Source organism: Cydia fagiglandana, chromosome Z (genome assembly GCF_963556715.1).
Source record: "Cydia fagiglandana chromosome Z, ilCydFagi1.1, whole genome shotgun sequence".
NCBI classification, from domain to species: domain Eukaryota; kingdom Metazoa; phylum Arthropoda; class Insecta; order Lepidoptera; family Tortricidae; genus Cydia; species Cydia fagiglandana.
The window spans coordinates 31835910-31859468 of record NC_085959.1 but is presented as its reverse complement, the minus strand read 5'-3'; the positions used below and the strand labels follow the sequence as shown (position 1 = coordinate 31859468).

The window sequence follows — 23559 nt, the reverse complement described above, 5'->3', positions numbered from 1 at the left end:
TCTGGTAGAACTATTTTAAAATACTAACAATAATATGAGTAAGTAAGTACCTACCTTTGCAAATATCAGATTGAAAAAAGATAGATAAACTAGCTCTTCAAAATAAAATGCCGATCTCCCCCTATAATATATAATAATAACTTTTATACATGATAAATTATCATTCATTTCTATTTTCATTAATCATTTTAGCCTGTAAATAAAAAAAATGATAATAGGCGAGGCACGTCACGTATCTTTGGTCCGAATTGCAATTTATGAAAGGATTTCAAAGTTGTATTCATTAATTGAGTATTTTATTCATAATTTTGTACAGCATATTCCTTTACATACCCTTTTTTATGTTCGTTTATAATCATTTGTATTTTTAATATGAAAGTGACAATAATATAGTACATGTTTTGCACGAACATCGTTTACAATAGTACAGTTTGGACTGCAACCAGGCGCTTTACTCTTTTCTTCTCTCTGTCATCCCACTCATAAAATAAATCTGGCATCCCCACCGGGTGTGTGTGCGACGTTCGACTTGTGTATTTGTAATTTACTAAATTTTAGTTGTAAACAATGTGTTTAATATATTAAACAAATGTACAATGTTTAAATATAATTATTTTGTCGTCAATGTCGTTTAACAGTAGTTTCTTACACTTATTGCATTGATGTGAGTTCTCGTGCTTTGTCTTCGCGTGTGACAATATACTCCAAAATGGCGCATCAACTCGCACCGTCTGTAAATTGTTCATTGGACGACATTGACCTAAGCGCTCTAAAGGTAATATTTTTATTAGACTAAGATTATTTTCAATCTAATCTAATTAATTGGGAGACCCCAATTCGTAAGGTCCAAAATAAATTCTCAATCAATTATTGAAAGGGCAATGATCTCACTGGGCGTGATTCATAGTGAAGGTTTAATAATGAGGCTTTATCGTGCAATTAAGAGTATAATGCGTCATTTCAGGATCCAGCTGGTATATTCGAACTCATAGAAGTGGTTGGCAATGGCACTTATGGACAGGTGTACAAGGTATGTGTTATTTTACTTGGTTCAACACAGGTAGGTATTTTACATCTACCCTTAAATCCGGTCATGAGTAGTACATAACGGTGCCTTATATTAGATAAATATATATACCTACGTAACATTTTTGTTTGCTAGGCGAAATGAATATTCAATCAGTTTTAGTGAATAATGTAAACTATATTATTTTGACCAATTAGATTCAATCTAAACAGTGCTAATAATGTTTGCTAGTTGAGATTAATAAGGTTTCAGTGTATGATATTATAACATGACATGAATTGATCACTACTCTAATCTATCTAAAGTTGCTTACTTACAATAACTTTATAAATACATATAAGTATATCATTATATATTGATGCATGATAACAGATAGTTTACAATTGGAATAGCCTAATTAAAATAAATAATGTGTCACGGTGATAACAAAGTGTTAAATTCTATTATGAGAAATAACTGGGCATAATTTTATTCAACAGTGATAAAATGAGAATATTCACCAACACCACGAAAATGACTTTATCTTAGGGACAGTACCTTGGAATTTTCTAAAATTACTTATAAAGTGGCTTCAATATTATTCAATAGCATATGTGCTGACTTCCTGGATCGCTACAACATGAATAGTAAATTATGATAAAATTAATATAGACCTACACTGATGTTATTGGTGTCCCTTCAACTATCTAACTAACTACCACAAAATCATAAATAATTATGATAAGTAAGAATCTACCATGATCTCTAATTAGAACTTGAATAATTAAATCGGTTAAGTTTTTTTCTGAACCAGCCTCAAACAAAATAACTAACAAGGTAACATTATTGACTGGTCTATTTTAAAACCTCAATATCTTATTATAATAGTGATCTATTTTGGCCACTTTTGTAAGGTAGTACAGTAAAGGGCCAAAAAGAATGCACATCGGCAATCATCGCATTTCCGAATACAAACGAATGCTCATTTCCATGTACATCAATTATTAGGTTAGTCGTTTATCAGAATTTGAATTTAGAACTAAATACTTTATTGTTGTTTTGTTTTGATTTCACGTGAAATATATAGAGCTGTAAAACACGATGTAACTATTTTTAATTATTGCTATATTCTTGTTAGGGAAAAATAATCTTCATAAATATATATTTTATATAAGATCGACAAAAAGTGTAATATTGTAATGACAAATCTCTGTTGAACCTTCTTAAAATAATTACTTACATTAACATCCTCATGTTTTTTAAATTGGTTGGCTTCAGATAAAAAATATTTATAAACATTGTGGATAATTTCGCGTGACTGGTAGAGTAACGGCTTACCTTTTTTCCCTATAGATAGTACAAATTTAATTTTATAGGGGTTTTAGCAGCTCTATATATATATTGACTTAGATAGGCGACTGCACTCTCTCGCATTTGAACCATGACTGACAAAACAAACGTCATGGTGTGTGCGACACAGATATCGCTATACGAAGTCGAAATTAGCCGATTGCCTCTTTCTAAAGCTCGATGTGCATTCTTTTTGGCCCTTTACTGTATATATATTTGAGATTAACATAGTTTTAAAAGTGTTGTTCCATTTCATTTAGGCTTCAAGTTGATATTAAAATTGAAAGAAATTGACCAGTAAATCTTAACAAAATTAATTATGCTCAAACATTCAATTGTAAATAAATATGGGCCTTGGTTGCCTGATAAAATGTTGCAAAAGATCACATTTCCAGCGAACTGAGTTGATATACCTGTAATAAATTTTCATATAGTAATGGAGGCCTGCAAAGTAACTTATTAATTTATTTACTTGTAATCTGGTAGTCAGCCAAAAAAACAGGCAGAAGCTTATCCTCAAGTTGATGTTTATTTGCTACCTCCGTTGGATGTTATATCTTTATTGCTTCAAATGTGATCATTACACTTTTACATATTAGGGATTATTTGTGACGTCCCATGGGTAAAGGTACCTTATGGCGGTTGACGCTTTATTGTATCATATTATAAATTCCCTCCAGCTACCCACAAATCTAAACTTTCCAAAACAAAATGCTAGTCTGCGGCAGAGTATCATGAACACATTTTTATCACTTGTCATGTCATGTTTCCCTTTTGCACTTACATACTTATAAGAATGTGACCAGCATGATGACAAATGAAAAGCGGACCATCTTAGCACTACTGATAAGTAAAAATAAAGACTCAATGGAATGGAAGGCCTATGTTGTGAATGTGAATGTTTAGATCTCTGGGTGGCTAAAGGAAATAATTATTTATATTGTTTGATATTTTATAAAAGGCAAAAGGTTCCACACAACACTTTATCAATGAACTCATTTTTAGTTTCATCCTTTTGCAAGTATTGCTTAATTGGCATCCAACAAAGTTGTACTTTTTGTCTAATATTAACTAACTTTCTGGTCATCATAGCACTGCACATAATTATTGTTAGTTGATCTGAGCTTGCATGCTGCACTCTTTTTTTTTTGTATGTATATTTATTAGTTAAGATTGGCACGCGAATTTTTAAAATTGCTTAACTATATTTTTCGGATACCTCCTATGAAATTTAAAAATATATAGATATGTTTTACAATCACGATTATGATGAAAGAGAAAAGTTACCGAGTTACAAAACTGCTACATATTGAGTAGCGGGTACTTTAAAAATGGCTATTTATTAATTACCGGAATAGGTTCCTGATTGATTAATTTGATAGGTTCAATTATTTGTATAATTTCCCTGGGCAGCAAAGAACACTGAAGTAGAATCAGGCTAGGTAGGCCTAGAATTACTACCTAATACATTTTCCTTCCATTAAAGCCTTGTCTCGCAACTTTGTTTGTGTAAAAGTCATTAAACTGGTGACTATATATCTAGTTGTAATTAAATAACTCTTTTCTTCAATGTTCTTTGCCCATTTTACCTGGCGAATTGTTTCGCGTGTTTTTTCTTAAGCTAGCAGCACTGCAAGTATACACTTGACTTTATATCTACAGTATTGGCAAAATATCTCAAGACAGGTTTTGAGACTAATATTTTTTTTATGTAAGTTAGCTTGCAAGCGATTTCTGCTTTTGCTATTTTTATCCAGTGGACAAAGGAGGAGGTCCATCTAGCCTAATAAAATCTGCACGCTAAGTACTATGGCAAGTATGGTGCCGTCGCCACATGTTGTCAATGCCAAGTGGCAACTTGGCACAAACAGACTTATTTGTGACATCCCACGGGTAAAGGTACCTTATGGCGGTTGGCGCTTACGCTATTATTAACGCTGCTCCAATATTATTGCAGCGCTATGCGACGTAAGCGCTAGCCGCCATAAGGTACCTTTTACGTGGAACGTCACATTTTACCTCCATCTACTTAATTCTACTTCATCAGCACTTCCTGCATCACAGGTTAATTGGTATGAATGGGAGGAAAAAGCAATTTCAACTTGGGAAATCTTAAGTAGTCACGAAACATTAGGTTCCCTAATCTAGTTAAATTTGCCTCTTCCATTATTTGATAATGAAAGGCTGCACTGTATTCCAACTTACTTACTAAAAGTGGATTATAATCTTAGAGGATATAACCAACGGAGACGCTATGTCTATAATTTTCGGTACAAAATAGTCTGCCGTTTTTGCGGGAGAGGGGCACATCAAATGTATGCGTAACGTCAACATAGCCATGTCAGATAAACGTCAGTCCATACATGTGTTTGACATGTGGTTGACCATTGGCCGCCTTTTTTCGACAGAGGGGAACGCCTGTTAATGGCCACTCCGAAGATTATAATGGATCAGCATAAGACGTCACATGTAATGAATATAATTCGAGTTGTAATTTCTGTTTTATTCTTGTACAGCAACCTTGTTAAAAGCAGATCGAGTGCTTATTATTATCTGCACTGTTTGCTCCTTTAACTTTCATGCAGATTTTTCAATTCAACAAATCGCGTGCTTAACGACTTTTGCTGCTGACTGTACCATGCTCCTGTGAGCATAGCATCTCATTCCCGCTGTGTAACACACAAGTAATAATTAGGACTAATAGGGCGTTTGTAAGCATCACAATTAAAGAGTCCAGTGAATTTGTGTCAATGAACTTGGTTAATTCAATCAAATACTCCTTATAGAGAGAGACAAAGAGTGAAAACTAAGGAAGTACAATATTTTGTACAGAAAGCAGCAGAAGATACTAAGCAGGCTAGGTGCTCAAAATGATATTGACGCGACTTTATTGTTTCCCTTAACAAGCGTGTCAAGGTAATTTTGAACACCTCGCCCGCTTAACAACTTTTTCTGCTGACTGTATGTACTTTTGTTTTTGCCAGATACTGATCATACCGTTTTAGCTGAATTAAGACGTACTGTTTTGTATATTAAAGTGAGGGCTAATTTAGACGGCGCGCGAACTCTCATCCGATTTTAGTTACATTGCGGAATGTTGGTTACGTCCAATTTAACTAACCGATCAAAACCGGCAATGTAATGAAACTTGCATGCGAGTTCTCGCAATAAATGAGCCCTTAAACAAACTGTTTGTGTCTTTCTTGGCAACCAGTAGATAAAAATTGGTCTAAAACATTTTGATTTTAGATTTCCCATTATCAGGCCTGAGTCCTGAAATTGTGGCGAATATGATTCAATTATTAAACAATTCTGATTGTTTACTGTTTATCTACATTAGTTTTTTTTTACATAGGGGCGTCATACCAAAACCGGCCAGCTCGCGGCCATCAAGGTCATGGATGTCACAGAGGACGAAGAGGAGGAGATCAAACTTGAAATCAACGTGCTAAAGAAGTATTCCAACCACCGCAACATTGCGACATACTACGGCGCGTTCATCAAGAAGAGCCCTCCAGGAAAGGATGACCAGCTCTGGCTGGTGATGGAATATTGTGGTGCTGGTAAGTCTTATCTTCATTGTACAATAACAATGCTTTAACATGGAGAATTGGAGTGCAAACACATGAAGAGTGCACGGGAAAACAACAAGATGGATGATGTAAAGTTTTCGGCAACCTTTTAGCAGCCAAGGGCCACATAGTACTTAACGGAGGTAACGCGGGCCGTACTTTGTTGATATTTTTGACTTTATGAGTCATTGTCGTTTGTCACTATTACATACAAAATAGCCAAGGCGGCACTCGGGCCGCAAGTTACAGGTTCACGAGCCGCATGCGGCCCGCGGGCCGCAGGTTGCCGACCGCTGATGTAAAGGAATAAAATAATTCATTTTTTTGTCAAAGCTCAATAGGTATATTTTATAGTACATGAGATACCATTACTTTTATATTTGATATGCTAATGCTAACTATAATTTTCAATTTTTATGTTATAGACTATGTTACGTTAAGCTTGGCACGAATGTCAATTTGTTTGAATAAACCTTTAGCAGGAGCAATACAATGAAGAGCAAGAGTGAAGTTATACATACATATATGTCAAACGACAAATATGATTTAGTTTATTAGTTCATCATTAAAGTCCATTTGCAATTAAATCCATTATCGAAACATTATGTATGAATTAATATAATATTGCACATTAATTTACAATTTGATTTGTACCTACCCTGGTGCAACTAATGATAGGTATATGAAATGTATGCAGTCAGACTGCCAGGCATAGCCAGCAAAGACCTTTGTTAGGTAGGAGATAAGATTTTTTTATTAAACTGAATTAGAAATACGTAGCATCAATCATTTTCCTTTTTCTTTCTTGCAGGCTCGGTAACAGACTTAGTAAAATCCACGAAGGGTCAGTCCCTCAAGGAAGAGTGGATATCTTACATATGCCGGGAGATATTGAGAGGCCTCAGTTATTTACACTCCAACAAAGTCATCCATCGCGACATCAAAGGGCAAAACGTACTACTTACGGATAACGCTGAAGTCAAGCTGGGTAAGTAGATCTATTGAATGTTTTATTTATTTTGATTGGGCTCAGTTACAGCTTATTTTCTACCGTAGCTGTAAATACCATCCATCGCACATCATGACACGACGAGGCTGACAGGCGCTGGGTGTAAGTGTACATTTAGATTCTGATTTGAATTCGATTTTTAAACATTATTAAATTGCACTACGGGACTTAGGGCCAGTTGCACGAACCACATTTGACAGACAGATTAACGTCAGCTGGCGCGCCCCGGCGCCTTACTATGAAACTATCCATACATAAAAATTTAGCGAACTCTTTAACGATACGAACAGTTTGGTGCAACCGACCCTTAATCGCGTATTTAAGTTTTAAGATTTACCCCCAATAAATATTTCGAGGACGGCGTTGTCCCCGTAGTCTCACGTGGTGGTGGCGTGGTGGTCGTGGTCGTGGTTTAAAACTTAAATACGTGATTAAGTCCCGTTGTGCAATTTAATAATTTAACATTTAGGTTGTATAGGTTTATGATATAATTTGTAAATTGTTAGAGTAAAATTTTTATTAATGTTATTATGTATTTATCTACATCAAATCATGGGATTAGTTATCAAGCGGACCCCAGGCTCCTATGTGAGCCGTGGCAAAATGCCGGGATAACGCGAGGAAGAAGAAGTTATTATGTATGTATTTACTGATTGTGTTGTCAACAGTTGATTTTGGAGTATCCGCGCAATTGGACAGGACAATCGGCAGGAGAAATACATTCATCGGCACTCCATACTGGATGGCGCCGGAGGTGATAGCCTGCGACGAGAATCCAGACGCGACTTACGACAATCGCTCTGACCTTTGGTCTCTCGGTATCACTGCACTCGAGATGGCCGAGAGTCAACCACCTCTGTGCGATCTGCACCCTATGAGAGCTCTCTTTCTTATCCCAAGGTAACTTACTCACCAAGCTATAAATACTACTACTATCCTATTAACAATATTATAAATGTGAAAGTTTGTATGTTTAGATAAATTTTAAGTGATAATTTTACACAGACACTGTTAATAATTTATTTAATATGAGCATAAGAAACAGATTTTATAGTCACCACTCATCAGAAAGTGAAAAATATCTGTACATGATTGAACCAATTGTTAAGGTTAGGTATGTAGGTCAAGGCTAATTTGTCAAATTTCAGTTTCTCAATCGGTATAGATCGTATTCGGTACTCTGTTTACTATACAACTGTTACTGCAGTGAGTCTATATGTATTAAAACACTAATTGTTGTCCTATTTCACAGACTACGCGACATTATCTCTAAAATATCGATATCTCATTCTAAGAAAAAAATGGCTCTATGTTCAAATGCCATTTAATGTTTCACATTTTTACTCATTACAGGAACCCTCCCCCTCGTTTAAAGTTAAAGAAGTGGGCGAAGAAATTTCACAGTTTTATTGAAACCGTTCTCGTCAAAGATTATCATCAGAGGCCGTACACAGAGCAGCTACTGAAGCATCCTTTTATTAGGTATGTACATGTACATGAAATAATTTTACGTATGTTAACTCTTACTGATATATTTAGGCGCATAACAATGATGTTCAAAACTGAACATATCGAACATGAGCACTTCCTAGAGGTATATCAAGTATTGATGAATGACTTTCAGGGATCAGCCAACAGAGAGACAGGTGCGAATACAGCTGAAAGATCATATAGACAGGTGTAAGAAAAGAAAGCAAGATAATTCTGTGCGCGAAGAGTACAAATATTCAGGGTCGGAAGGCGAAGAAGAAGAGAACGCGGTGGCTGGCGAGCCGTCGTCCATCGTGCACAACGCGGCCGCGCACCCCGGCGGCGACACGCTGCGCCGCAACTTCCAGCAGATACAAGAGGGCAGGTGCGTACCGTTTACAAGAGACTCTACAGACATGCCAACAGATTCGTACAACCGCGCTGACATAGTCACTAGCCATCGTCACAGATAACTCCAAACCTTATTGAAATGTCATAAAGTCCTCAATGGTCAGTTAAGTGTGTTGCCGTTAGTGCGTGAGTGTAGGCGAACTCGCGTAACTGACAAACCGCAAGTGGGAACGTTACGTAGACGTCGCGCTCATCTATTTGACTTCAGCACAGTTGTATGAAGTTTTATTCAATCAATCCTCTAAATCTAGAGGACCTCTATGCCATAGTGATTTATATTGTGTAAGATAATAACATACATATATCTAATATGCCTCGCAAGTTCCATGATTTGTATGAAAATGCAAGCGTTTTTGATGACACTGGAATATATAAGACGATTTGAAACTTTGGAAAATATTAAAGTTGGTTTTAATCTTAACCTTGTGGTGCTTTGGAGTTGGGTGTCAAACTTGTTGGCACATGAAGAGCGTGCGTTCGGCCCTGCTTAGATATATGTCTGCGCGTGTGATCCTGCTGTAACATATTAATATTGTCAATAACTCAGAGCCGCCGAAGGAGCGCAGCCCCAACCGCCGCCGAAACGGAACAGCAAGCGCGAGGAGCGTGAAGAGATTCCAGGTACTTGCACTAACTTTTGATGTAAATAGGGAAAATGCAATCATTTCATTCAATATTCATATGATCCAATTCATAGTTTTTATATTTAATAGTACATTATTGTCGAGGCTCGGAAGTAGCTACTTGCAGGCTGAGGATTCGTTTTAAACGGACGACCTTGGGAGTCCGTTTAATTGAATCCGAAGCCAGCAAGTAGACTTCCAGCCGAGTCATATATAGTGCTTTTCTCAAAAATGGTGCAAGAAATATAAATATCATAGAAATATTTTACAAAAGCAACATTCTTACGTATATATTTTCACAGAACAAAGCCCTTGCCGCCTTTTTATTTTTTTTAATAAAAAATAGAAGTGTATTTTTCTGCCGAAAATACGCCAACCTATTTGAGACAGCTAAACAGTCGCGGTACTAATCATCTGTTTGGCTGTTTAATGGGCCTGTGCCTTCATTTGATATGGCCATTTCAACTTTTAAAAAGTTTGGAACTCGACAAATAATGGAATTTGTATGCAACATTGCAGTCCTAAAATCGAGACTGCAATGTTTTTAACTTTTTAATTTTTGACTGACCATAAACTCCGCGCTTCGCGACCTATTTTTTACACGGCAAAGTCGACTTTGACGTCCATTTTTGAGAAAAATTAGATTATATTTGCAAGGACAGACTCGAGCCAAAATCTAATAAGGTTAAAGTTGGCTCATAGAAAAAACGCGAAAACATATTTTCATTTTTTTTTTCAGTAAAGTCTTTCGTTACCCTGCATACCATCGCAGATTATTCTTGGTAAAAAATAGCTGGTGATATAGCTGAGGGTTCTGACAATAAGTTATAACGGAAGTATATTTTAAGAGTCATTGAGGCGAAAGGTAAACATCCATACGAAGGCCATATCTTCCGTCGCAAAATTCGCGTGGAGCGACACATATTTCTTCTCCTTCTAATTTCACGGCGCATGGGGCTCTTAGGTCCAGAACGTCCGTTGAGAGCTAGTAACAAACTGTTCAAATTCTAACAGTAATAGATTCACACATTTGAGACGCATTGCGTGAAAAAGCCAATTAGTACATGACTCATTCATCTAATTATAGGTCAGGAAATGAATGCTCAAAAAACGTTGTAGAGGGAAATGCTAGGAACACAATTTTTGACTCCGTAACTTTGTTTAGACTAGTTAGGAGGTGAACATATCAAAAGTCCCCGGCTGTAGCCCCGGTGCTGCGGGGTAGAGGGGGGTAAGAAGGTCGAATTTTTCGGTTTTTCATTGATATCTTGGAAACTTTGCATCTTAGCGACATGACTACTAAGACAAACCGAAAGCTCATAAAATTAGTTACAAGTTTTATCCAGTCAAGTTTTTCGATATCTTGAATAGTTTTTGAGATAGACGCTCTTGAAAGTTTATTTAGGGATTTTAATGTTATCTTGATATCTACATCAGTGATGCTGTTAGGCCATGTTTGGCATCATTTTCGTATAAATCGGGGGTGCTGAATTCATTTATGGTATCACATTGACACTATTCCGAAGTAAAAACAAAATTAAAAAAATATATATTTTTTAAAATCCCTCTTCACGCTTAAACCGCTGAACCAATTTCGCTGAAATTTGGTACAGAAATAGTTTCAGTTTCGACACAGGACATAGGATAGTTTTTATAACCAAAAGCATATTTTGAGGATGTGAAAAGTGGGGTGGAAGTTTGTATGGGGAGTCAGTAACCGCTGAACCGGTTTAGGTGAAATTTAGGATGGTATACATCTGTGATTTAGATGAAAATGATACCTAACATGACTTCAAACCTTACCTTAAGCAGTATGAACCTCAGGAATTCAGTTTCGTCGATGAAGTTGGATTCCCCCCATACTCCATTACACAACTTTAAAGGATGATTATTGAGATAAAAAGTATCTTATGTCCTGTCTTGGGACTCGAAATATCTGTATACCAAATTACAATTAAATCGGTTGAGCGGTTTAAGCGTGAAGAGGAATTAGAAAAAAAAGTTATTTGTATAAAGTTTATATGTTTTTTCTTAGGAATGGTGTCAATGTGATACCAAAAATGAATTCAGCATCCCCGATTTATACGAAAATGATACCAAACACGGCCTAGCAGCTTCACTAATGTAGATATCAAGATAAAATTTAAAGCCCTAAATAAACTTTCAAGAGCGGATATCTCAAAAACTATTCAAGATATCGAAAAACTTGACTGAATAAAACTTGTAACAATTTTTATCAGCTTTTGGTTTGTCTCAGTAGTCATGTCGCTAAGACGCATAGTTTCCAAGATATTAGTGAAAAACCGAAAAATGAGACCTTCTTTCCCCCCTCTCCCCCCCCCCCCCCCCCCCCCCCCAGCACCGAGGCTACGGCCGGGGACTTTTGATATGTTCACCTCCTAACTAGTCCAAACAAAGTTACTGAGTCAAAAATTGTGTTCCTAGCATTTCCCTCTATAACTTCTTATTTCTTGGCCTATTAGTTATTTTTCTTTTAATTATAATTTGAAAGGATTTGTTTTTTATTATTATGAATGGGCTTACTCATGGCCACAGACTAGCCGAGGCGTAGACGTGGCCTACGATGGAGCGAGCTCGCCCAGAAGGTGCCTGTTCACTCTTGATTTGAAGGTTGCCGGGTTATAAGAACACGGAAATATAGACGCCGACGACGAAATATAGGATTTTATTGAACCGAATTTGAAAAAGGATACAAATATCGTTTCTGCATTTTCCCTATCCTTATGTGCGTTATTTGTAAGGAGTGTATAATAATTTGTGACGTTTGTGCCGCAGAGCCCGGCCCGCCGGCGAGGCCCTCCATTCCTCAAAGACTGATCGTAGTGCCAGATCCGCAGGCACAACAGCCTAACAGATACAGGTATTTTGGTGGCTTGCCTTTTCTAGCAAACACATATTTTAATAAGTTTAACATACTTTCGATTAACATCCGTGACTATTGGCAACCTTTCAATCTCTGAAATAGAAGAAACAATTTTATTGTTACCAACATAACATAAAACAAAAATATATCTTTGTGTATGGATATTATAAGTCGGTAATAAACCTTATTAATAATAAAACTTCCGCGAGACAGACATATTAAATATATTAAGAACGGGCCACTCACGTATTTTAAGTCAAAAACGCTCGAAATGTTTCACTCCGTACTGAGGAGTGTCATCACGTTATCAGGAGCTTGCGTTTACGGTGACGGACCGGCGCAGACTGCGGGCCGCAGCCCTCCTAATACCCTGGTTTATGGTTCGAGCGTTTTTCCAATTAAAATATGTAAGTTATTTGGTAATAAACCTATTGAAATATTGCCAATTATTTGTAAATAATAAAAATAAAATAGTACAGTTGTCACCAACGGTCGTCTTCATCGTTCATGTTTGTGTTTTACCTCACAGGCCCCTCCCGCCTACCCCGAAGTCATCCGGCTCATCCAACAGCTCCGGGTCCAACAACGGCACCCCGCCGGCCAGCGGCCCGCAGCCGCCGCAACGCGGCTCTCATCACATGTTCAAACCCATGGTAATTACAAACATTCAGTACAGTCTCTCTCAATGCAATGCAATCTCATTAGCTCTTGCAATGACATTCGGATTCTATAGTCTGAAAAGCCACCTTAGTCAGTAGAAATTGGCGCGAAATTCAAACTTGTATGGGAATTCGACCCATGGCGCCTACGGTTTTCAAAGTTACTGCCTTTTTCTACTGACATACCTGGCTTGCCAGACTATGGAAAGATACCTACAGGTAGATTCACGAGAGGTGGCACAAATGGCTTCCATTCAGAAGAGAGGGTGACAACCAATTTGTATGATTTGCTTCCAATATACCTAGCTACAAATTAAACATCATGTAGATCAATTTTCTAATTCTCAAACGGTCGTAGTTGCTACTAGCTAGCCGAATATTATGTAATTCTCTTGTGATTTTAATCATTAGATCATTACTCAACTACTCGTCATAAATTTTAGAAAATCATTGTAGTAAACCCATTTATATTTATTCTACCATAACTGTCTGTACACTACAAATGTCCTAAGGTTTTGCTACTCAGTACTAGACGATTCTCTTCCTAAGTAACCAATTTTTGAGTAACCCTGTAGCCAGAAGCAGGATAATTTCGTGTAGAACAATGTTTACACAGAAAGTTCTTGTATAAAATGCAAGGACTTCAAAGAGCAACTTTTTATTTGCTTTTTGTTTTTATTTCATGTCACGCTGTATACTTTGTTTGCACCCGATTTATACTTCAACTGCAGCTTCCACCACGAAAGCCGGAGGTGGGTCCCACATTTTATTTGCATTTTTTTTTTTACTTTAATACGGCTTTAGCACGATAGCACCGTGACAGTATATGGTTTCTTACTAATTTGTATAGCTTTGTAAATATTGATAGTCCTTGCGCGCGTGATACTGTCTCGGCGCACTCGTGCTAAGGCTACAGACCAGTAGCGATTGGTGGCCCTTGATAAGGATGTTTGAATTGAACTTATCTTTTTGAACTTTGAAAATTAGTACTATCGCAATATATTCAATTGCATGTTTTTTTCGTATTGATGGAAATTAAAGAGTTAAAAAATGACTCGCATTACTCTATTAAATTGATATCGAGGGTAACATTATTATTCTGTTAATGTATAAAGCAAACAAAAGAATAACATTGTAAATGTATACTTGAAGGACTTGGATAAACTTGCCGCTCAGCTGAACGAGTTGGGCGTGGTGTCGGGCAACGAGCCGCCGAACCGGCCGCCGCGGGCACCCACTAACGGACAGGGTTTGTATTTTTATTATTGTGGTTTAAGCGTAGTTTTGTGCGTGTGACAGCAGTCAGGTAAGGCGGTCTCCTTATGACCTCATTTTAGATTAGAATCTGCACGCTGACCCGGTGTGCAAGCGGGACATTGCTATATACGTGCTTAAAACTGTCTCGGCCACACACCGGTTATAGGGACCGTGCGCGTCTGCCAACATCTGGCCTGAATCGGAAACATATGAGCACATGTACATTTCCAAAAGCAAGAGCTACCATTAGGGAATGCAAATCGGTTATTTTTTGTATGGAAATAACCGCGGTTTCGGTTAATAACCGATTATTTCCATACAAAAAATAACCGAAAATAACCGATTTGCATTCCCTAGCTACCATCTACTGTTCTCGTCGGTACGTTTCCTTGTGCATAGTAGGTTCTGCTATCTTGTGGGTGTGGGCTATATCGGAAGCATAAACGACACATTTACGCCTCGTGCCAAAAATCTGACGGCTCCTATGCTGCCCCCTATAGTTCATGCACGGGGCCAGTACCTACCATAAATGTTAAAGTTAAATCTAGCAGTGAAATAACAACTAAAATAAGCACAATGCAAACACAAGTCAATGTCAATTAGGTTTTTTATTTAAATATTTTAAAATATTTAATCGTCAGGTCCACCGGTCGAAAGGAATGTTCCTGAACCAACGTTTGATGACTCAGACAGTGACTCTGACCCTGAAGAAAGTGGTGGTCGAGTACGCAATGACGGCACCCTTCTCGCCAGTGATCCTCCGAAACCGCTGTAAGTATGCGTTTCATGTGTTATTAGGAAAACTCCCCGGACCCTGACATTCACACGTATACAGCGGCCTTAGCACGAGTCCACTGCGACAGTATCTCTTACTTGAAATGAACTACCAGTCGTTTTTTTACTGTATTATTCAGAAATGTACGGTTAATCTATGTCGCGCGCGGGATACTGTCTCGGTGCACTCTCGCTATGTAAATGCTGAGGAGTGTCTCTTCACTGTATTGATACCACCCGGCTATTTGTCTGTTCGTTTGCGACCCTATCATTTTGAAAAGACATTCCTCATCTAGAAGTTGCCCTCTAATACATTTGGCGTCTAATATATTTTTTGTTATATTTTTGACATAAATGAATGCATAAGATTGTTTCGATGACGTATATATTATTTGCGTTTTCTGTTACGTTTCGCCCTTTGATTTGTCCACCCCTCCCGCCCCGTTCTGTTTGGTTCCGCTTGGCAGTCCCGAGTTTTGCTACAGAGGGGGTCTGAGCGCGGTGTCGGAGGAGAGCGGCGGCGCGGCGGGCGGCGCGCCCACGCGCCCGCTGCCTCCCACGCCCGACGACGACGCGCACAGCGACCGCACGCTCGTCATGAAACGGGTCAGTATCCAACACATCACACCACACCACACAACACACACCGCGTGCTTATACAACGATCACACTTGAAGTTTTGCCTAATAATCTATTCGATATTATTAAGACTAAATAATAGCTCTAAAAAGTGTCTATCCACACGCTTTATTCCCTTGTATTATACCGAACACAAAGTATATAAATTTGACAGTGTGTATAGGTAATATAAAGCTATAACAAAACTTGTTAAATCTTAAAATGTACTACGAAAGAACATTTTAAATCGTACAAAATCATTGCTTCAAAGTATTTTCGCGAAAATCCACTTAAAAGTCCATAAACTAGAAAACATTATGTGCAAAACTTTCAGTATGACCTATGTCCTTCCTTTACAAAGTTAGCTGAACTAATATCCTATTTGAGTACCTACTACGCAAAAAAATCTTTGTAAAAATAAAATTGAAAAAAAAATAAGTTATAGAAAATTGCGCGCTGTTGAGGCCAGTTGAGCTAGCCCTGTAAAGTTTATGCAAATTCCATTAAATTATAAACGTTTTTTTCTGGGTACCATTCTATTAAGCATTAATTAATACCATATATTTTCACGCCAAAGTAAGATAAGTGAGCAGAATTCTTGTTTCCTAGGGTTATTTGCCTGGTTTTGATACCTTTATTTATTTGTATTTTTTGTGTGGCGGTTTGACAAACTACAGAAAGAGAATACCGAAAACAATTCCGTCCCTACCGAAGTGGATGAAGCCGTATTGCTGAAAGATTGGGACTTTGCTAGATTTTTTCCGTCCAAAAACGCTGATGTATCAAACGAGAAACAGAGCCAGATAAAAGAAGGAGACCAAAAGCGCTTGCAACTTCAGCGTCAGTCCAGGATCGAAATGGAAGACGCATGGGCCAAGTATAAAGCTATCGCAACGCCGCCGTCGCGACACAAGCAGCTGTTCCAAAAACCGGCGGAGAAAACTACTCACGATAAGCTGTCTGACATCCTCAAGTACAAAAAGGAACAGGATACAGAGCTGAGTTCTCCAAATAGATTTTTTAGAGGATTCAGAAGAGAGAACTCTGATCTTTTTCCATTACCTAGTACTCGGCATTCTGCCATATACTTTCCGAAACATGAAAACCAAGTGGGACCCAGCAAACAACTTAGATCGAGTGGTATCTTCAACAACTCGAGAAAGCAACAAATAATGAAACCGCAGAGTTCGGGAGAACCCATTCTGACGGATTTCATAAAAATGAACGATAGCTTAAAAATGTCAGCACAGGGCGAGGTGAAGAAAAACGACAAAGGAAAATCGTCTTCCAGCAATCCGATAGACGCCCTGAAAAGTGTAGCGGCACTGATTAGGCAAGATAGCGACAACAATGGACCGAGCCGCCAAAGCAGCGTCAACAGTGACTCTCCATCTACGAGTATTTGTTTTACATCGAGTGCTTCGTTTGAGAAAGCGGGCACTCCGGACTTGACCGCCGGTACTCTGGAGAACTCGCAACAGCAGGCAGACTCCACTAACGCAGTTAGGCCTCGCAGAGAAAAGACTGAATCAGATATAGTGTTTCGAAGGAATTCTCACTATAGCCGTCACACTGACCTTATCCCCGGTTGTGGGCAGGAAGCGGTACTCGCTCAGGATAAGGTAATTGCTCCCAGCTCAGGATAGTTTGTTTCATTTATACTTACATCATGGTATGAGGGTTTGATTTTCTAACATTTAACTACAACTAACATGAATTGACGGTTGTATACTATGCTTTTATTCAAATCACTTACACTTGTAGCTAATATTATCTCGGAAATAAAGAACATGGGAATGGTGTCATATTTCAAAGAGTAGTATTTTAATCATATTTAATTATTATAAAGACATTGGCTTTGTGGATATTTCTCTGCATCTGTTTGGTGATGTTGATGTGCATTAGACTTTTTTTTTGTTTTGGTTGGGTACCTACTCTTCTTTTCGTGTCGGGAAAAACATTCTATACTCGTAAATATAGTCATCTGAATCCTTGCTCATACGTCTTACGTTTTGGCGTGATACTGTTTTATAAAATAAAGATTGGACTTCATAAATGTAAATTTATCTGTTTTTTATACAATAACTTAAAAAATAGTAATAGTCTTAGTAGAAACAATTTTAATGGGATCTTGGATTAACAGCTTGTATTAATTTACGGTTGGATTGACTGCAAGTCTGGATTCTCACTTACTAACTAACCGCTACGAAAATTTTACACTGCGCGAATACCGTCTTCCTGCCAATATATGCCAAAATTGAAAAACCCATGTCATGAACACATTTGGAACCTAACAGTTTGAGAATGAACTTCTAACGAATATGTAAGAGAAGCGGAAAAGAATACGATTCGTGAATTACTGTGAATGTCTTCTACTATTGCATGTTTTGGCTGCCGTGTTTGTGTTTGTCACGTTCAGTTGCCGCCGGACTTACCATAACGCTGGAAATGAAATGTAACCGATGAGGTTTGCAATGTAGTGAAGTTAGTGTGGCTTCGCGTTGTCGCCGCAGCCCGGAGGCTCGGTGGCGCGGCGCGTCACGCCACGCGGCCGCGACCGTGGAGTGTAGCGTGTGTTGTGCCGCAGGGCCGCGGAGGCGCACCGGGCGCGGAGGGCAGCGGGTCGCGCACCAGCTCCGTGCTGCCCGACCTGCTCAGCCAGGCCGGCCAGCCCACCACGCCGCCGCGCCACGACAAAACCACCAGCGAGGAGGTGAGCTATTCTACGACTCACTTCCATTCCCGCAGATTTGCCACCGATAGCTTATTTATAAACCAAACTCTCCCTTGCGTCATATGTATTATTCATTCAGTTTTGGGCTACATAAAATTTCGCTCGGTACAAAGTAAAGTTTGTGCCACAAGAGCAAGTGGGCCTTAGTGTGTTAGTCCATATTTATTAATATTGTGCTTTGTGTATCACACCAGCGGTTAATGTAGTTCAAATATTGAATCATGTCATATTTGCGTTAACGGCGAAACACCTATCACGGTGGGGCTTTATTTATACTCCATTTTTGACACGCTTTTACAACATTTTTAAATGTTTATTTATTCGTAGTTATTTATTCCTACTTATCAACAGTGTCAATGACTAAAGTTCATTTAGAATTGTGTTTAAATGTCACTCTACTATAACAAAAAATGATGAAACCTAAGTACCTGTTACTTGTATAACTGAGTTAATCCTTAACAAGGTGCGCCGGGACAGTATCTCGCCCGCGAGATAAACCGCCGCTACGTATAGCTAGAAAAAGACGGGTAGTCTATCTCGCGGGGGAAATATTGTCGCGGCACTCCTGTACTAAGCCTACTGATGTGCCCTATTAGTAATATTTTATATCAGTTTTGTTCAGAGTAATAAAAGTGTTCTTAGGTTTCACCATTATTTCGTTTAACATTACAAAGCTACTTGATAATATTAAATACTCAGTCACATATAAAGTTTATTTGTGATCGAGACAAACTTGTGGGTGAAAGCTTTTGGTATATCATATTAATGTTATAATGGTTGTCGATCATGCAAACACCCCGGAGACATCACCTACGACCGCTCTGAAGGCAGCGCTAACACTGCGTAAGTATGAATCACATTGATGCAACAGGAACTGCTTCTATATTTCTCATAGGCCGTTTTTGTTGAACGTTAGTGCTGCATCTTACTCCTTCCTGTACCTATACTTTATGCATTATCTGAACTGCTTCCATTATATCGAACTGTCACGTTAAATGCAAACGATATATTTACTCGAGCTTTTAGGTAGCAAATATGCCGTTGTAGGCTGCTTAATAACAGTAACAAATAAAAGAAAAATGAGTGGCTATTTAAATTAATAGGTATGGTTGCAATTCCTTGCCGCGTTCCTGGCTGTGGGCAGACATGACCTGTATATACCTTTTATGTTACCTTTAGGCGTTTGCGCCTATACATTTTAACTTTGGGGCAAGTGGAAATTTAACAAACTTATAACTGAAAATCAGCTACTAGTATCTTTATTAGTACATCGTACGAGCGACGTCAAAATATATGTATTCATGTTACGCCTTATAACAAATAAGGTGTAAATATAGAATCATACTTCACGTTGACCAGTCGTAAACCAATTAATAAAATAAAAAAAAAACAATGTTTATAAATACTACATACTTGTATTTCAATTCAATTATATGTTAATCGGAATGTTATTCATTCATTGCTTGCTGTCATCAAATTCAGTTTACACAGTCATGATCACAGTTTTCTTTTTCATGATTTGTATCAGTCATCAAGCTAATACATAACATTCTATATTTAGTGTTGAAACTTTAACTAATAATTGGAAGATGGGATTAAATGACTAACCAATCACGTATTAATAATTAGCAATTAAGTAGGTAAACACCAAAAAACATAAACTTTGAAGCCTGTCCATAATAAATAGTAAAAGTATAATTTGAGGTTAGTCCGATGTTGTTTTCGCTCTTTTATTTATACAATCCAATCAAAAAACCTGATAATGATTTACTACATAAGTATTACTGATGAGAGTAAGGTTTTAGAAGCATTCAGTGTAAATTGGGAGAGGGGTGCGAGCGGAAAGTAAATAGTCAAACCATTATGCACAACTGATGAAATTTCCTCCATAGTAACAGTATCGTTTTCTCTTTGCAGTATAGGCAAGCGATCGCAGGTGGCACTCCCTCGGCACACCACCATCACCCGCTCCCGTCCTCGGTCCAGTCCACCCCGTCCAAGTCGTTCGTGTCCGGCGCGCCGTCGCCCGCCCCCGCCCCCGCGCACCCGCATGCCCTACAACACTCCCCCTCCAACTCGTCCGTGGGCTCGCAGCAACAGTTCCACCCCTTGCAACAGAAGCAGCGGTCGTTCCTCACGTTCGGCTTCGGCGCCGGCTCCACGGGCAGCGGCACCGGCGGCTCCGGCGGGAACGCGTCGCGCCGCGAGAGCCATGTCAATGTCAACGTTACGCCCACCGGGCACGATCTTTCTTCCGACACTCCCGAAATACGAAAGTACAAGAAAAGGTTCAACTCCGAGATTCTATGTGCTGCATTATGGGGTGAGTAACCTTTATATTGCTAAGATTTTATTCCTCTCATTGGATGTAGATTTTTGGAATATCTATAATAACCCCTAACCACCTATTTAGTTCCCTTCATGTACTCATTATATAAAAAATATATATATTTCTTGACGGGATTGTTCGTTGTGACATGTTGTAATGTTCAAAACTGTTTTTGTTTCAGGTGTCAACTTACTCATCGGCACTGAAAATGGACTGATGTTGTTAGACCGTTCTGGTCAAGGAAAAGTTTATCAATTGATCTCTCGACGCCGCTTCCAGCAAATGGAAGTGTTAGAAGGGCAAAATATCCTTGTGACAGTATCTGGGAAAAAGAACCGTGTTCGCGTGTATTATTTGAGCTGGTTGAAATCTAAAATTTTGCGTACAGATGGTCTCAGCGATGTAAGTTATAGTTTCTGAGATATTAATGTAGATCTAAGTACTTCATATCGCTTTTAAACAGCATTTTAAATTTATTTTTAACGATATTGCAGCAAGTAGAACGAAGAAATGGCTGGATAAATGTTGGCGAGCTACAGGGCGCGGTACACTTCCGCATCGTTAAATACGAACGTATAAAGTTTCTCGTCATTGCTTTGAAGGATTCTATTGAAATTTACGCCTGGGCTCCAAAACCGTATCACAAATTCATGGCTTTCAAGAATTTTGGAGACCTTCAACACAGGTAATTCTTAAGCTAATTCTGACTTATGTCCACTGTACAGCTACATTCGTTGATAAGATAATAGCAATGGCTAGTACTCATGAGCTCATGACATTCCATTACTATTATAGATTATTTCAGGAGAGCTGGATCTAAAGTGATCAAGCGAGACCTCACATTTAGTAAGAAGCGTTTGTTTCTTGAGACTGATTGAATCATTTTAAAAATGAGATAAAAAAGCTTTACCGTATAAATTATTGACGGTTAGTTAAGTGTCATTCTGATGAGAATTTTGTCAGTTAGTATGTTTTTAGTTTGTAATTCAGCCTGATTGCCTACTCAATAAAGTACCAATGTGTAATTGTTTATATGTCGACCAAAATATTACCAACCGTAAATCTCGTATGGGCTAACTGTATTATAGTGTATTAATCATATATTTCCTTTTATCCAGGCCTCTACTGGTCGATCTCACTATTGAAGAAGGCACAAGACTGAAAGTAATTTATGGATCAGCTGACGGCTTCCACGCCGTTGATTTAGACACTGCCACTGTCTACGACATTTATATCCCAAAGCATGTGAGTTTTCGTACTATTGCATTATTTTACCCCCGACGCAGGCAGTCTAACTTGTGAATCTGTCTGTGGGATACCTCTCAAACGGAAAGTTAATTTGATAACTGTCTCAACTGGTCTCTATAATTTTTTTCATCAAGCTAGCATTATCAAGTTGTTCTTGTGCAATATCAGTTTAAAATGTACTCTTTTCAGATACAGGGGGCTATAGTTCCACACTGCATTGTCCCTCTGCCGAACTCAAATGGAGTGCAACTGTTATTGTGCTACGATAATGAGGGAGTGTACGTCAATACGTACGGACGTGTCAGCAAAAATATTGTACTTCAGGTCAGTATACAATTAAGTGTATATATATTGTATGTAAATAAATGAGTAAAAAAAAATAAGTGTCAAGTTTCAACATAGACTTAATACGAAACTGTTAATCTAATTGACAATATTGTTGCAGTGGGGCGAAATGCCAACATCGGTAGCATACATCGGCACTGGGCAAATCATGGGATGGGGGAACAAAGCTATTGAAATACGTTCAGTAGAAAGTGGGCACTTAGATGGTGTCTTTATGCACAAGAAAGCTCAGCGGCTCAAATTTTTATGTGAGCGCAACGACAAAGTATTCTTTTCCTCCGCTAAAGGCGGCTCTTCTTGTCAAATATATTTTATGACACTGAACAAACCCGGAATGGCTAACTGGTAGTCAGATTAGTACGAGCGCAAAGTCTGTGATGATAGCAGGCGGCCCAGAACACATGCCAGTCGAGTAGTTTAGTCAACGTAAGTAATTAAAACGCGCATTGTTGGCCGTATGGATATCAGAGACTTGATCAATTATACTGACCAGGTAAAAGATATTTCTCTATATCTAAGTGCTCAAAAGACAATCGTAAAATACTTAAACGATCCAGCATATGACGGCCCCTATCTTTTATTAATTGTGGCATTTTGTACTGAATATTGTAATTTCAATACAAGCTACATACTAAGAAATATTTAATATTAAGCAATAACCTATAGGATAAATGTTTTGATATTGACAATTATTCATAGTAAGCTAATATTGCTTAGATTTTTATTATGTCGCAATCAATGTATAATTTCTAAAAGAAAATGTAATTCAAATCAAAGTATCAATTGATTATTATGCCATATTATATTGTTTGTAATGTTAAGTCAGTTGGGTGATAATACAAATATTAATTGGTTATATAATTTTAACAAAGAAAAATGCCATTTTGACCGATGATGATAATAGTATTTTTTGATTTTCATTTAAAGTTATAAAAATTAGTTAAATGTATAAATTATTCTAAACCTTATGGTTAAAACAAGAACTTGCAATTTAGTCAACTCATTTTGTATCATATTATTATCACATCAAGCTTTACAATTTTATTAATGGAAATCCTAAAATTTTGATACTATTTATTATTTATTTGCTGTGTACTATATAATTTACATGTATAAAGGTAACTGTGCATATTGAAAATTATATATTTGATGACTTTATTTGAGTATACCTTAGCCCAATAAAATACCAAAAGAAAATTTGTTGTTTTAGATATAATTCCACAGTATTACTAAGCACAAACTGCATCACAATAAAATTTACATAAACCAA

General features: G+C 37.9%; 1 protein-coding gene across 12 annotated transcripts; it reads left to right on the top strand.

Annotated features, from left to right (window-relative positions):
- Positions 1 to 493: 493 nt before the first annotated feature.
- Positions 494 to 23559, top strand: LOC134678256 (serine/threonine-protein kinase mig-15). Of its 12 annotated transcripts, none has more exons than XM_063536739.1 (22): positions 494 to 775; positions 965 to 1030; positions 5712 to 5919; positions 6740 to 6916; positions 7606 to 7837; positions 8291 to 8419; positions 8562 to 8792; positions 9366 to 9439; positions 12238 to 12322; positions 12855 to 12978; positions 13716 to 13736; positions 14137 to 14233; positions 14883 to 15012; positions 15501 to 15621; positions 16311 to 17255; positions 18221 to 18346; positions 20285 to 20690; positions 20878 to 21098; positions 21191 to 21381; positions 21815 to 21941; positions 22140 to 22268; positions 22390 to 23559. In XM_063536739.1, exons 1-22 carry the CDS (start codon positions 710 to 712, stop codon positions 22636 to 22638), a joined length of 4155 nt encoding a protein of 1384 aa, XP_063392809.1. In that variant the 5' UTR covers positions 494 to 709; the 3' UTR covers positions 22639 to 23559. The 12 variants fall into 12 exon arrangements, with proteins under 12 accessions (XP_063392809.1, XP_063392799.1, XP_063392803.1 ...); XM_063536729.1 differs by having other exon boundaries at positions 22134 to 22268; XM_063536733.1 differs by having other exon boundaries at positions 15483 to 15621; positions 20486 to 20690.